This window comes from Diachasmimorpha longicaudata, chromosome 11 (genome assembly GCF_034640455.1).
Source record: "Diachasmimorpha longicaudata isolate KC_UGA_2023 chromosome 11, iyDiaLong2, whole genome shotgun sequence".
Classification (NCBI taxonomy): domain Eukaryota; kingdom Metazoa; phylum Arthropoda; class Insecta; order Hymenoptera; family Braconidae; genus Diachasmimorpha; species Diachasmimorpha longicaudata.
In genome coordinates this window covers 4,314,032-4,330,725 of record NC_087235.1, presented here as the reverse complement: position 1 = coordinate 4,330,725, position 16,694 = coordinate 4,314,032, and the positions used below count along the sequence as shown (strand labels likewise).

Below are 16,694 nucleotides of genomic sequence, written 5' to 3'. Positions count from 1 at the left end.
AACTTCTATCCAAACGGGAACCAAACTTACAACCTCTCACATGTGAATCAGCAAACTTACTCGCTGCACCAAGCCATCAGGGATTACAGGATTTCGCTATCTGTAGACTTAAAAGCGCAAGGAAAGCCATAAAAATTGGAAATTTTTATCCCAACGATAAAAGTGTCTTCCAGCACTCGGATATTGAAGTAATCATCACAAAACTGATAGAGGGAACCTGTCAAGATTACTCTAAAACCCATCTCCCAATGAAACATCCTCAATCTTAAATCCTCTTATCGTAATCAACTTTAACAACCAAAATTCGAGACGAGATTAATTAGACAATTTTGAACAGAAAATATCAGCTCACAGACAGTCTATCTCTCTCTAGAATTGTGTCACTAGAAAATCGCCAATTAAACGCGGTAAACTGAAGACCTATTTCGCGGAATTACTGAATGAGAAAAGGAAGAAGTTAAGTATAACAAAGGAGGAAAATTCCGTTTCTTTCGCAAAAAAAAAAAACAATAGTTAGTTCCTTGAAAAAGAAGAGAGATGAACCCGGTAGCATCATCAATATACGTCAAGCAGCGATAACAGACACGTCCCGCGAAAACGAGAGGGAAAAAGCATAACGGGAAAAGCTCCGGAGAATGATGAGCTGCGATATCGAGTTCGTTTTGGCGATTCATTTTTTTCCTCCCTCATTTTTTGCCATATTCTAATTTTTCTCAATTGCCTCCTCCACGCGATGGCGGATGACGGAAAATCCCGTTAGCATCCACTTTATTAGTCCCTTCGATCCGATTAAAATTCACATTTCCCCGATTTTTCCACTTCTTTCACCGATAATAGGACTATGAACCGGGGGTTTAATAAATTTGCATGAAAATTAATACGACTCACCGTTGATCGGCTGAAACCTCGCCAGTGGATCCGAAAATTGGCGGAGTCTGTCTGTGACGTACTGCGGTGATTCCCCACTCTGAAAAATGAAATTCTCAATTGATTTTCCATAATCAATATTATTTTCCCTATTATTCATTTATTATGGTTTTTCTCGTGCACTGGGAGTGTGCGGAGAGAAATTTGAATGATAATTAGACCTCTAGAGGATGAAACGTGGAACAAAATGACAATCAGCCCTTTTGATGTCGAATTTTGGTGGAAAAATGAGCTTTGGAGGGGTAATTTTTTACAAAATTAAGCTCCGTCCCTCGTTTCGCCCTCTGGAGGTCCAATTTTTACCTAAAGCTTCTTTCCGTGCATCTAAAAAAATGTCGTATGAACGATAAGAAAGAATTCATGACTCCAGTCATCCGAGAAGACAGTAAAATTTATCGATAAATACCCAGGGATGAGTAATCCACGTAATATCATAGTTTCAGATCATAAATCACGTGAGTCCCCCTGGAATCACACCTCACAATGCCCTAAGACACGTGACATAGCACAATATGTCAGCAATGGCGTACATCATACCTGGTGATTTGAGCTACCCCAGGAAAATGCACATTAAGATAGACTAAATGTCACACGACAAAATAAATTGTCCATAATTGTGTCGAGGGAGTGAAAGAGAGAGGGCGAGAAATTTCAAGAGCGAAGATGCTGCGGATGCATCAAGAAATCCCAGCGAATAAAGTTAAGTGGACTACTATTTTCTCTCTCTCTCTAGCTGTTTCGCCCCAGCTGTACCACGAGCTGGAGAATTAATGTCTCGGGCGATAAAGATAACGAGGGAAAATGGCTACGATTTTCCAACGTTTTGTATTTTCTCCCTCTTTTTACATGCACATCTCACGTGCGAGAGAAAATAAAACGTAATAATTCGTTCAAAAGCTGTCTGACTGATTCTACTTTTTTTAAAATTGAATTTATGCAGTGAGATGTAATTGGAAGGGGTGAGAGAGGGGGAAAAGTAGCTACAACGAGCGATAGCTATTCTGGAGTAATCAGACCGAAGTAAATTACTCGATAGGAAGCTGTGGGGTTTGGATTAGTCCAATTAAACTCGCTCTCGTCCTCCTCCATCCGCTGCCTTTCGATCGCGGAAATGCAATATATTTACTTCCACCTTGTATTCTCGAGCACACATCATTTGACCTAGTAAATTAGCAATTTGTATCTTAACGTGGAAATAAAATTACATTTTTTAAATATCTTATTCGTGGATTTTATTCGCTTTTGACAGATTTACTCTTTAATAATGAAAATGTCAGACTCTGTTGCAGCATAAGGTGAGAATTCCGATGAATTATTTAATGCCCATAATTAGTACAGGACTTCACTCAACATTATAATTAACAGGATCATATTCTCGAACAGTATAAGTGCAATACGCAATTAATTAATTAATTAACGTCATCAAAATTGTCAAGAAATTACTCGATGTCAGAAATGAAGGATTGAAAAAATAAATACTTTTCTGAACTAAACGGATATTTAGCAAAAATATATTTTTCTTAGTGAAGCCATTACCCCGTCCGAAACTTATAAATTCTGAGTCATTAAAAATTCGTCTCGCCAATTTCACCCTAACACTAAAACCCCAAAATTTTCTCCGTAAAAAGCATGCACACATAAGATCCTAGGATTATCGTGATATGTGTTCACGTCGGAGGCGTCGTACCGTCGGGTTTACGTCCGACAAACATCATAAACCCCACTGGATAATGATTCGTACCCATTTAACGACCCAGCAAGGGTACAAATTACATCTCCCCGACCGCGGAAATTTACATACCAACGTGAAAAGTACTAATAGTCCACACAAATGGGTGAAAATAATTCTATACCAATGACACATTTCAATATATTTCTCAGCTGAGAGTCTTCTGACGACGGTGGTCCGGAGGGTTTAAACATTCGTAAGTGGAGATAGCTTTTTCGTGAGGATATAGCACTCGAGGCGTAGGCGGAATTTTTTTTTTTTTCATCAAATGGATCATAAAACATTCCGTTGAGGCCGGTAAATCTGATTCTGTTTCACCCAGAGGACCCGTGAGTGCTTTCATAAATCAACGGATCGTTGACCTGGCGCTTAGACTCTGTTAAAAAAATTCTCACCAGAAGAATTTAATGGATTTAATGAAAGAAAAAATTTTAATGTCAGGTTTATCCCCTTGTGATGTGATTATCTCACAGAAAAGCGAAAAACTGGTCATATCAATATGTCATTCACCGTTTCCTCTAGTTTATTATTTCCCTGATTTGTTATCGGTATTTTTATTGCCTTTTGCCACTGGATCATCTCATGTAATTCGGTTTTTCGAATAAAAAAAAACGCGGTTTCATAGCTTTCATTCAGAAGAAAAAAATAGAACGATTAGACCAATCCCCTGGTGATATCACTTTTTTAATCCGCGAGAATGAAAAACCATTTAGATCTGCATTTATTACTCGCCCTGTTACACAATTTTATTTTCGCGTATTCATATTTTTCCATTTGAACCACCCCCTTTTCTTAATTGGCATTCATCCCTCCGGGATTGAATTGCCGACGTTGGATATGTATAGGCACTTGTTATGTTCAGGTAAACAAACATTGTATTGGAAAATTATATCCGAATAATAGATACTGTTGGCATATTTGTTTTATCGGCAACAATATTGTCGAGTGAAAAAAAATTGAGTTTCGTATTTTTCCCATTTCTTTTTTTTTCCTCATCCCCTCGTTCTGTGCACACGGTGATTTTCAGTGCACATGCTGTACACGTTTTATTGCGGTGGAATATTTTCCATAACACTGGGATTTCGTCCCGCGAGATTCCGGAAAAATTGTATCACATTATTTTCCATTTCGTTGGGGGAAAGTGAGATAGAATTTTATAGGATGATCACTACTGATTTTGATCAAGTGTTACAATGGGATATGGGGACAACGAAGTGGTACTCAAACTGCAATGAGCCGATTTTTCATTCACTTCATTACTTCAGTTAAAATTGGTTTGAATTCACAGTGAAACAAGTTTAATAATTGAAGTTTTAATGATTAAAATGTAATTAATACTAGTGGATATTTTATTGCCATTCCATCGTATGTTTTATCAACTTGCTGGTGGACTGATGCAATTGTAAATAATTAAATTCACGTTGTGAAAACGGGGGATGGTCAGAAAAACAAGTTTTCATGGCGAAGAGTTGGTCACACGCTGGTAGAACAAATTATCTGTTTGATTTGTCTGGCTCCACCAAACGTTCATTCGGTAATAGTTAATTAATGTCTATTTGATAAACCTTGGTGGTCTTGACAGGATATTTTATTGACTGGAACGTGAATATTTCCCCAGCTTTGGTGAACACATTCTAGAAATTCCCGAAAATGTTACTCGAACTCCTGAAAAAAATTCTCCTGCTGACACTGGAATTTTTACTAATTCAACTGTTAATCTCTCCTGTAACTTCTGTAAAAATGGACCGGAAATCGCCAGAAATTTAATCGAAAATCCCAAGAAATTTTACTTCACTAGTGCTCGATTCACAAACCGACGATTTAAGATTTCTTCCAGTACTCATAGAAAATATATCTTCAAGTTAGCGGATTTTACTCAATTTTTCGGTCCAGTATTTCTCGTGTCATTGGTATTGACATGTGGAATCACCCCAAACTCCCAAAAAATCAGTCCAATGAACTTCAAACTCTCTCATCATCATTTCGGAGGGCGCACTCCACCCAATAAAGGAGCAGGCGCGCTCTCTCGAACTCTATTTCCGGTTGTCACCGAACTGTGAAAAGGACGACGAGGTGAGGAGTGAGACAGAGAATAATATGAGTTGAAAGAGTCTTCCGTTTTACGTGAGGTAACGCAGAACGTGATGGAGTTGAGAATTAAGTCCTGGACTGGTTACAATGGAGACTCTCCAAGGAATAGCAGCAATACCTGAATCAGACTCAGGTGATATTTTAGGAGACGTGCGGGAGTTCTGTGGGAAAGGCCTTTTTATTCCATTCATGTTGGCTAAATCGCTTTATCGTATCTGAATCGTATTTGAAGACCGTAGCTAAATTGAGTTCTGTAAATCGTTGTGTTATTGGCTATTCCATACTGACAGAATGAATCGTCCGGAAACTAGGCTGAACTGAAATTCGCGGCTGGATTAGAATTTAGTTGGAAAATTGCCCTCGGATTGTACTGATCAAACAACCTATCAGGTAATTCGCAAATTTTCATCATTACACGAAGGGAAATAGTGATGTTTAACTCGAATTTTGACTCAAAGGAAGAAGATTTCGACTGCACAGACAAAGTTTTAGGTAAAAATTAGACCTCCAGGGGGTGAAATGGGGGATGAAGATTAATTTTATTATAAAATCAAACTTGGCAATTCAATTATTCGAATAAAACTTGGCCTAAAAAGGGGTTGATTATCATTTTGTCCCACCTTTTGCCCTTTAAAGGTATCATTTTTATCAAAAATTTTGTTCCGTGTGAATGTCAATGCCCTTGATAACTTATTTTGTTTGAAATATTGGCAGACGTTTCGAGAACTAAGGGCTCTTGATTTTGATGGTAATCTCCGGTACCAATTTAGTGCAGACCGTTATGGGACAGACAGGGGATTTCAAAAATACGAAATCACATGTGTTCAATGTCAAAATGTCATAAAATTGAGCAGCTATTATGAACTTTTGAGTCGTCTGACATTGTTACGGCTCTTCTCATGGATTATGACGGCAATACCGAATTCGCGTCGGAAAATATGTCATAAAATTGAAGAGTAACCAGTGACACATGTATGATCTGTTCGTCGGAATATGACGGTTCTATATATGTTAACGCCACCATAATTTGGTCATGTGACAACATGTCATAACTGACATCTGCTGAACATTTGAATAGAACGGCAGATTGTGACGATCGTACAACGTGTCACAGGGTCTTTTCCCATTCGTGAGGAGGACTACAAAAATCGTGCAAAACCCGCTGTCAATCCTCGATTTTTATGTCGAAAAATGATAGTTAACTGTACGGTATCCAACAGTCCAATGGATCACGATCGTTACAGGCTAATTTACCATTTTGCATTTTTCCAGGAAGAGAACAATTCATTAAAAATTACGTGCCTGTTCTGTAATGGGCCAGTCAAAATAACGTTCACTGAAAAAGTGCAAAATTGTTTCGTAATTTTGACTGGCAGATCAGGGAACAGACACGTAATTTTTAAATAATTTTTCCTTCGTGTTTCGTGCTTCACCAAATCCCCCTCCCCATGTTGTTCTAATTGAGCGTCCATTACCCCCAAAAAATCCACTAAAAAATTCATTAACAAAAGCTTTAATCGTATTTCACAGCCAGCGAAAAGAATAATTCGACAATGGATAAAGCGTGGTATATTCCCCCTAAATGCCAACTTGAGCGTGCTTTTATCGTAAAGCTTGCTGACTTAACGATACAACTGGGGTGAGATACGGGCTTTAAATAAGCACAATGTTTGCACTCGGTAGATAGGAAAGGAGGAGTGGAACATTTTGGCCTGGACGATGTCGGCCTGTCCAACACAGTACAACGGTCGTTGTTGAAGTGAGGGAGGCTACGAGGACAGGAGGGACACACTCTCGACACTCTTTTGAGGTCTCCACCTTGATATATGACGCATGAACGCGAGACTGTGAAAAGAGAGAAAAAAAAAACAGAGTGAAAAAGGAAAATATAGAGACCAGGCCGACCTTATTCCTTTGCCCATGGTAAACTTCTCACTTTCCTCGGGTTTCGTCTCATATTGTGTCAACAAATCTCTCGATCTCTTGGTGAGACGACACCGGAGAGGAAAAATATTGAGGGGATTGATACAAAAAATTTGATCTTCGTAAGTGGATAGGACATTTTTAGGTGGATATCATGGGAAAAAATACCATTCCACTTTCACGTACTCAACAACTTTAGGAAATTGGAGGTTCCGGGAGTTTCTTCTCAACATATGAATATGTTATTAACAATTCAGGAGAAATACTGATCAAATTGATAATATCACCGAGAAATATCAGACAGTTGAGAGGTCGTGGGACCAGAAATTAGGAAAAATTTTCCCTCTCGATTCTCACTGAATTAATTAATGATACGATACAGAATTTTTTAATCGAATTTAACAATTATTATTCCGGTGGTAAATAAATGTTTCAGGTATTGCAGTATTTTTCTTGAACTTTTCATTTCTCTCCAAGATATTTTTTCATTCGGATAAATGGTTTTAATTTACGATAAAGTTGACTGATGATTGCTTCCGACATTGAAAAATGGATTACACTGTCCTTCCCATTCCCTCAATGGTCTCTCAATCTCTTCAATATCACCGAAAAATTTCAGATAGTCGAGAGGTCGTTCGACCGCAAATTAGAGGAATTTTTCCCTCCCGACTAGTACAACATATACGGTCGCATCGTGATTTATCGTTTCGCTTGGATCTGTGGCATCGTGGCGGTGAGGGTTTATATTTAGCGGGGTAAGAGCCCACGTCGGCATTACAGAGCAGCCACGAGTGAAAGGAAATAAGCGCCAACAGTCGCAGAAGAGTAACGAAAGTAAGTGTTGTAGATGGAGGGGGTGAGGGAGTGAGAGAAGAGGCCAAGGGAAATATATTTCATTGTGTAATCCCCAGTGGTGAATACCACATGCCCGCCCACTGTGCAAAATTCACATATCCTCATGGGATACAATCTAAACCCCTCTGTAGTGCATTATATCTTGGCCCGTTGTACCCCCCGGGACACCCCGGCCTCGGCTGCCGACTGTCATCGGGTGGAGACAAGAAAAGCTTACGAGCAACTTCTAGAGTTCATTTTTATTAATTGCACGATGAAACTGCGGAAAGTCAGGGAATAAATTATAAACATCTGATGGAAAATCCAAAACAAATACTAAAATGTATTTGGTTGATCCAATGGGCGGATCATCCGTACTATTATAATTAATAAGTGATTTAAGGCACCTGGAGAGGAAAATATGAAAAAAATATTGTTGGATTTTCAAAAAAATTGACCCTTTTCGTTAAAATAAATTTTCTTCTTGGGAAGTTACAATGGAATTGACGTGATAAAATATGACATTTTTGCCGGTGGTCATTGTTTAAGGAATTGATAACTATGGGGGTGCGATCAGCAATCCTCTGGAAAGAAAAGCAAGGAAATTTGTGGATAAAATGGTTCTGACAATTCGGGAGTAATTTTTTACTAATGATGTGGTCATTAGGAGAGTAACAATCACTACAGAGAGAAATGTTATAATTTTTGGGAAGGTGTCATTAATTCTTCACGACACTCAATTCTAAACCTCGCTACCTGTGAAATTCAAAGTTTCCTCTCGGGAGTCTAGAAAATAAATCCCCACAATTTAGGATTAAAAAGTCATTAAAACTTCATGACGACGGGATCCCGGGAAATCCCGTGAAGGGATTAAACAGGTAAGTACCAGTGAAATTATCTGAACTTGAATATATTGTTTTAAATGGGAAGTAAAGACAGGGGGATGTATCTCCGAGAATTGGCATTTTCTCCTGATTTACCTGAATTGAGATTTACAGGCGGAATAAACAACTTCTCAGAATATCCGATTTTCCTCTCGTAGAAAATTATTAATTCCAATCTCGCGGGCTAAAAATTGTATTGACATTTTTAAAACCGATGGCAACACATATTTGTAATGAAAATACTTATGAAATGTTTATGGTATACTAAAGAGAGTATTTCACTCTCAACGAGATGGTAAATATACATTTTTTATGGTCGACCGGGTCTTCCTGCTACTCGTCAACCTCGACGTGGATAAATTCATCGTGTGTTAGATAATCTCGCCACTAACTCAACACAACACGAGAAATTGAGGTGCGAGTGAGATAGAGGGAGAATGAGGAAAGAATTTGGGCATGTGCGGTGTGTTTCTCTGTTTACCGGAGACATTATGTAGTGTCGCACTGGTGGAACATGAGAAATCGAGATATTCACATCAACGTCATTATTATTTTCTCTTTTTTGTGGATCCCACTCCCTCATGGATACGCCAAGTCTTTCCCGAATTAAATTATCTGGGAGTGAACACCTTCCAGGCCTTTTTTTTATTAACTATGTCCAAGTATCTTCTTCTACTTTCGTAGAAGACAGAGAGGACAGTGGTGAAACGGATGTTCCCAGCATCCGAAAGCGGAATTAAAAAAAAAATTACTGCTACTGTTTTCTACTGCTCAGTAGAAAGAACACTTCAGAGTCAGACATTTTTATTCAACTTATCGGCCAAGGGAGCGACGGTTTGACTAGCTGATTATCAATCAAATAACGATCGACTAACAATTGACTACACGAAGAGAAAACCTCAGCAAAAATTACGGAAATCGAGTGGAAAATTTGACAGGAGAAAAATGTATTTTTTTTTGAAAATTTGAGTGAACTGGAATAATTATGAGCATTAAATAATTCGTGGGAATTCTTCCCTCAAAGAAAATCACAAATAATTATTGAATGGAATCCATTCAAGGTCACGTACAAAATGCTCATCCCCTAGAGAAGAATACGATTTTCAAAAAATAAATACTTCTCTGAAGTAAATGGATAATTGACAAAATTCATTTCTTTTCTCCCTGCATCGAGTAGCCGTCGAGACACAGCCCTTAAATATTTTTTTTTTCAGTCCAGAGGTATCTACAACACGACAATATATTTTATTGCCTCCTCGCAACTGGTGGTGTCAAGAATTACAGCCAGGAATGACGCGCCAAGGGAGTATCGGTTTTCAATACTGTCGGTACAGCCCCACAATCATCGAGCACAAAAGCCAGCACACCCTGGGAAACGATCGAATGCGATAACCGACATAAGAAATTGACCGTCATATTTCCTCCCCACCCCATCTCTTTATTGCCCAGTTGAAGAAAAACCGTTTCGTCCCCTCTTCTTTATCCCCGAAAGTATGCATACAGATTCTCTTACGTTGCATCGTACATCGTGAATGGAGTTGAAGAGAAATTGATATCTGGAGGGTTTTGAATTATCATCATCGCGATGCTCCCACGACTTTTGAATTCCGGTGGCAGTGTTCGAGTAAGAAAGCAAGAGGTACTCGGCTGGACGGCGATTTATGATATCACTGGAGACTCCAGAAAAGTTCTGTATAAAGGGGGTTGAAGGATTCCGGGGCTGTTTGGCTCGCCACGATAATCGTACCGTGATGCGAATTCCCGAGGTATTTTACCGTATATTTTGGTTCTTTGGGGATTTTATTTCAATATCGTGGAATATATCCAAAGAAGTTTTACGTAAGTGAGGAAATTTCAGGGGAAACGAGTAATGTCGTGAGTTCATTTGCATATTCGGATTGAATATTTAAAAAAATTTGCATTTACGGTTTTTTTAAATGAAACGATTTTTGCATTTGAAAAATTTCGATAAAAATTACGGAATAATCTAGAAAAATTACGTGTCTATTCCGTAATCTGCCAGTCAAACAATATCCAGTAAAAATTACGGAACAGTTACTGTGAACACTTTTGCTGTGAACTTTCAGGAAAAAGTCCAAAACGTTTTAGAAAAATTATGGAATTATAGAACAGTAAAAAAATGAGTAACTGTTCGGTAATTTTTACTGAATACTATTCTGACTGGTAGATTACCGAACAGACATGTAATTTTTCAAGAATTTTTCTCTCCGTGGAGGATATTTTTTTAATTTTACATTAATAAATGACATTGGGGAGGACGAGAAATGAGAAAATTTGATTTTAACTCCTCGGGTCAAGTGGACACATTAAAAAAATTCTTATATGCACTGGAAATACACTATTAATCCACCCTTCCTTAACTCCTTTACTTATCCACAATGACCATACCCAAGAGCCCATAAAAATTCAATTATAAAAATAAACTTTTTATTCTCCATTTTAACGAGAAATCACAGAGATGAGCTCTTTCACAGGCCCCTCGTTTGGAAATTCCGACTTAAATTGAACTTTCTTTTCCTCTCTTTCAATTACTCTTACCTCCGTCGAACGTAACTCGAGAGATTTAAACTTAATCCAGCCAATAGTGGGAGAGGGGTACAGGATGAAGGAAGAGGAGGTAATAATTAAAACCGAATAATGTCGGTGGAGTGAACTCCACTAAATAGCGAGTATAACAAAGAAAGATTTACTCACGGTATTTTCCGAGACGTGATCCTGACTGGTCGATCTATTGCCCTGAAGAAGTGCCTCGAGGCTCTCAATGTACTCGATGGCGTTTCGCAATATCTCTACCTTGGGCAATCTCTGGTTAGGATTGTTACTCGTCCGCCTCTTCAGTACTTCAAATGCCTCGTTCACCTGAAATTACATTACATTTAACGGTTTACCAACGTTTACGTTGTTGATTGAAATATCTCCAACATGTTCCCCTTCCCCTTGAGTCGTTATCATAAAAATTATTATCATAATCTTTTTTGTAGAGTGAAGAGTAAGTGAGTAATAAGCAAATGTAATTACAAAAATTCCTCCATCTCTTTTGGCTCAAAAATGTCGCCCAAAAAAAAAAGATGTGTCAACTTGTCTCATTTTAACACTTTTGCAATGAATTGTTGATATGGATTTTGAAAAATAGATCAAGAGAAGCTGTTAGAGGTATCTCCAGGTTCTATTTGCATTTCCGACAGTGACGAAATTCGTTGTAATTCTAACAACCGATAAATTCACATCAAAAATGTCTCGCTCCCAAGAATTCCTGTGAAGTTACCGTATTTAATGTGATTTACGCTGATATCCTGGCACACGTCAGTCTTCAGCGATATGAAAGGGGTTACTCCAACGTTTGAAAGATTTCACTAATCCCAGGCTTGTTACTAGCCTCGAATCAACCGTCTCCCTTCCTTCAACCCCCCTCGGGAGCTATTTAACCCGCGGTTAATCCCCGCTATAAACTCATCGCAAGTTTACTAACTCTGGGGGCTAGTACGTCAAGCCTTAGCAGTGGTTACACCTTCAACTCTTCAGATCGTAAAGCTGCCTCAGTGCACGGTGAAGTTAACGAGGATATTTGGGTTTTTTCAAGGGACATGATGAAATTTTTTGGGTGATTAAGAGTGAATTATTCCCGGATGCTTGTCAATTTTAATTAATTCACCCACGGAAATTTCCGGAAGTTAAATTTTAGGGAGTAACAACAATTGGAGAAGCTCGTGAATTTATACAAACATGTTTATGTTTACATAATGAAAGAATGTTAGATGAATTTGGTCAAAAGACTGGGCTCAATTTCCTCCAAGAAATGACGAACTAATTGAGCCTCACATCTACCCCCTAAAAAATAAAAAAAAATCCAAAACAGGGCAAATATTTTTGCAAAAAAATCCTGCAGGTTGTGAAAAAATCTGAAGAATATATGTGACATTTATCAAATGGAATTTCGAAGGGACTGACCTTCCTCAACCTTCTTCTCTCACGCAGCGTCGCTGCTTTTCTCCTGTCAACTGTCACTGTCTTCTTTTTACATGCTTTGCAGGCCCACAGCAGGCACCTTCGTGGCCCATGGGGTGAACTGGCGTCCAGTACGTGGGGATGTGGCACGTGCTCTACACTTTCACTTTCATTAGTCGTCTCATCACCGTCTGCTGAAGTTGACTCTGGATCCCCTGACGCATCAGCAGAGAGGATTGACGATGCGTCGTCAGAGTCTGGGAGATAATTTGATCTGCGAAACCACCAATGGATTTATAAAAAAACTATCACATGATTTAAATCCCTTATCATCCCTCTCATTCTTCCAAATGCATTCAGTCCAAATAACCCGGAAGACGTGTCCGCGGTGGTCACCAAAGTCATCAGATCCTGAAGGGTGATCAATCAAGGGTAAAATATTTTCTCCAAGAGTGAAGAGCGATTCACACCCCCTTCACTCGTCGGAATTACTAATCGCAATTTTTTTCCTAAAATCCCAAAGATGATTGAAACTCTTCATCACCCCTCGCCCATCACCCCAGCCCCTCGCTAATCCCGCCCCTATCTATTTGCATAAAGTGAAAACAGTTTAAAGGTCAACAAATCAATCGTCACTCCCTGACACATAAGCAATCAACTCTTTCCGTTCATTACACTCGTGTCATTCGATTTCCGCGGAGTTAAACTTCTTTAGCGCATCAATAAATGTGTCAGCTAAATCCATAGGCGCTCGACTGGGCCAACACTCCTCTCGCCATTGTACATAAACTCCTTCTCTCCCTCCCCCCTTCTCATACCCCCGTGTCCAGAAATTCCATCACCCTCTGTTCCTTGAATTGAAAAGAACGAGAAAAGCCAATATTTCACGGTCTTTCTGGCTTTAACGTCGAACCGAGCATCTCGAGCGCATCATTCATGGGGTTGGATTTTATATACTCTCGGGTACTTGAAGCAATTTGACAAGATAGTGTGTGAGGGTAGAAGTGGAAGAGAATAAAGGGAAGTGGAGGAGGGCTTTATCATGGAGGTGGAACATTTCCATTTTTATTACCCTCGTTGGGGGGATTCTAATGTTGAATTCAATTCATGAAATTGGTTTTCATTTTAGTAGTCTACAATTATCGATTGTTTTCAGTTTTACAGAGGTTCTTTTCAATTGAGCAGTTTTTTAAATATTAAATGAATGCGCTGTCGTCGTTTACATTTGAGTTTTTGATTTTTTTTGTAGGCTCGTCACACTGAGAGATAAATTATTTGAAAATTGTTCTGTAATTTTGCTTTCGACGAACAACTTAAATAAAATAACTTGCTCATAACTTTGCTTTTGACGAAAAACTTAAATAAAATCCTTCAAAATAATTTACCAGTAAAAAAAAAATTATAATTATCCAGATTGCCTCTTCATTCACAAACCTACGACTCAATAGTAATTATCCTCTGGAATAATCGGCTTTAACAATTTTCTTTCATGCACAAAAAAATTGGTAATCATCCAAATCGCCTCTCCCTTTGATAAAGTTATGAATACCTCATCTGATCATGCCGATAATGACCAGAAGCAATGCTCTCCGGTGATGCAGCACTTCCATCAGCACTAGTAGTTCTCTGCTGCTCTTCCCTATCCCGTTCACCTCCATAACTCGAAAAATATTCCGCCTCCGGTGAACTGTAAAAGTGCCGATGGTGATGGTGATGTGAATGGTAAGTATCGCACGAGGGCCTCGTTTCATAGGGATAACTTCCCACGTCTGTCATAAGGGTCATCATTTCACAGTGTGTTTACGTCTTGGTATATCACCAGCACTTATTTCTCTTATCTAGTACCTCACAACACTCATGGTATTGATCATCCAATCAATCAATCAATCAATCAATCAATCACAATTGCTTAAAATTTTTATTCCCACACTTCACACCGCACCACTGTATCTACTGCCAATCAGATATCACATAAATCGATAGATCAGTCACTAAATGTATGATAATTTATTGATTCATCTGATCTATTTCATTTACTTATTTATTTACTTCGTTTCCAACTGTTCTAAAAATTGTTAAAAAATTACGATTCGTTTTCTCTCAAAATTATGAATAATCTCTCTGAGAATTTGAATGTGACGCCTCTGACAGTGTAGACCCGGCTCCGACAATCACGAAGTCAGAGATCAGAGTGAAAAGTTTTGAGCCAATGTTTCATGCCACATGGTTTGCCCTCACTTCCACACACACGTTGTTTTTTTTTTTCTTCCTTTTTTTTCCCTCTCCCTCATCATCCACCAGTGTCTTAGCTCTGGATATTTACGTTTTACATGTGTCACAGGCCAGCCCCGACTATTTTTGAGGCACACTAGTGGGGGGGAGTTGGGCCAATTGGACACTGGGATAATCAACTTGGAGTCAAAAGATTATACACGCCCACTCTCTTGGCTTGTCATAGATGCATTAGGTTTGGCAGTTATAGCGTCGTGGGATGGTGCTGTATCATTAATTAGACCTACCCCACGGTAATATCCACCACTCCCACTTATTCACCCTCCTCCACCCCCTCCTCATAGCCACCACTGACACCAGCGTGTAAACCGCGATGAGTGATTTTTTCGGATTTATCTGGCTGTCAGTGCCTGGGTTAACGGTTTAATTTCAATTCATCATCGGAGTGTGTAGGTGAAGACGTGGATAATAATTTGAATAAGATTTTAATGTTCAGGAAAATTGGGGGACGTTGAGAAAGAACTTGCAATGGACTGTGTTTTTATAATTATGGAGCCTTCTGTAATTAAGGGTGGAGTTGGGTGAAATGTTTACGAACGTTTTGTTTAAATTTTTATTGTGAACAGCTCACAAAAATAGCTATACAACCATCACTTTCTGGTTGAGATTGTGCATTTTGGATTTGAGATGAAGTTTTTGAAATTTAGATTTTTTTAATAATCAAATGCTCGATAGTTTTTGAAATAAAAATTAACTGGGGTAGAAGCCGTGTTACTGAATACAGTCAAAACAAATTGAATGGATTGATGGAATGACTAGTGGCTGTTTATGATTCATTCACTGAAAATGCAAATGGTGGAACTAAATTGAATTCTACCATTTTAATACTAATGTTAATTTGACAGATAAATAAATGGGGTAAATTTCCAGCTTCGGTCTTCTTTATGTTAATTACGGTTTTTGATGCTCAAACTAGAGAATTACCTTGAAATACCTTTAACCCCTACAACTTCCCAATTTTACCCCTCCAAATCAAATTGAATGTCACTCCTTTGAAAATTGGTAGTCGACTGACCATAAAATTGCGATCCAAAAAAACCCATATCTCCTTCGCCGCGACGGTAAAATAATGCTCTTCACATCCCCTATAAAAAATCATGAGAAATGACTTCATCATAAATTCAAATTAGGCAGCAAAAAGTAGAAGAAGTCTGCAATAAGAAAAAAAACTTGCCATAAAAGACTGAAACGACTCGGCTTATTCCAACCATAATGCATATAAAAAAATTTGTAGAAATTTTTTAAAAAAACGTACAATATTCTCTCCGAAAAAAAAATACGTCACACGACCACCAGAAACATAACAGCCCGAGTATAATGGTATGAGACAATGGCGTGTGGTACAAAAGTGTCAAAACGTGTACCTTGAAATGTGTCATACGAGGATACATCAAAAGTCCTTCATTTCATTTTCTCGTTTGTCGGTATATCACGAGTAGAATTTTGCATATCAAACGAAAATTCCGCCAACGAGTCGACGAGCGCCAACCAAGTCATATAGCACACGCCTCCAGAGCACCAGGTCACCCGCAGGCGCACGTGAGGATCGTTAAAATGCATTTTACATTCTCCTTTAATTTTTATTTAATTTTTTATTTTTCATTTTATCATTTTTTCCTCAGCCCCCATACCCATCCCCTCACCCCGATATAATCCAGAAACTAGTGTAACACACGTAAGTACGAGTAGTCGTTGGATTCGGGGAATTAGAATGGTCTATTGAGCGTCGAATAAAAGCTAAAATTATCCTGGCAATAATCCAGACGAGCGAGAGACGGGAAAACTGTGTAGTGGCACCAAGCACGTTGTACCACTGGTTATCGTCACACGCCAATCAGTTAGACATTATATTTTTTTCATTTTTCGTGGCTCATCCACTCTCTGAGACGAGACCGACGGCGCGCTGCAGGGCGATGTAATTACAAAAGTCATAATTAAAACTTTCAAAATTAAATTTATTCCCAATTGAAATCACCCATCTCAGAGGACTGAGCCAACGAGACCGATCAACAGACGATCATTTGACATCCAGAATCACCCATCGAGTC

General features: G+C 38.7%; 2 protein-coding genes across 3 annotated transcripts in view; one reads left to right on the top strand and one right to left on the bottom strand.

The window, feature by feature from the left end:
- LOC135167406 (myogenic-determination protein) overlaps window positions 1-15,648 on the bottom strand; it is a 30,511-nt gene extending 14,863 nt beyond the window's left edge. Inside the window, exons 1-5 of the mRNA XM_064130570.1 lie at window positions 15,571-15,648; window positions 13,904-14,996; window positions 12,358-12,628; window positions 11,104-11,268; window positions 889-967 (exon numbers count right to left, since the gene is read on the bottom strand). Of these exons, the coding sequence (XP_063986640.1) occupies window positions 889-967; window positions 11,104-11,268; window positions 12,358-12,628; window positions 13,904-14,142 (754 nt within the window). The 5' untranslated portion in view covers window positions 14,143-14,996; window positions 15,571-15,648. The remainder of the gene's footprint in view (window positions 1-888; window positions 968-11,103; window positions 11,269-12,357; window positions 12,629-13,903; window positions 14,997-15,570) is intronic.
- Window positions 1-16,694, top strand: part of LOC135167395 (43 kDa receptor-associated protein of the synapse homolog) — a 124,342-nt gene that overhangs the window by 74,123 nt on the left and 33,525 nt on the right. The window lies entirely within an intron of this gene.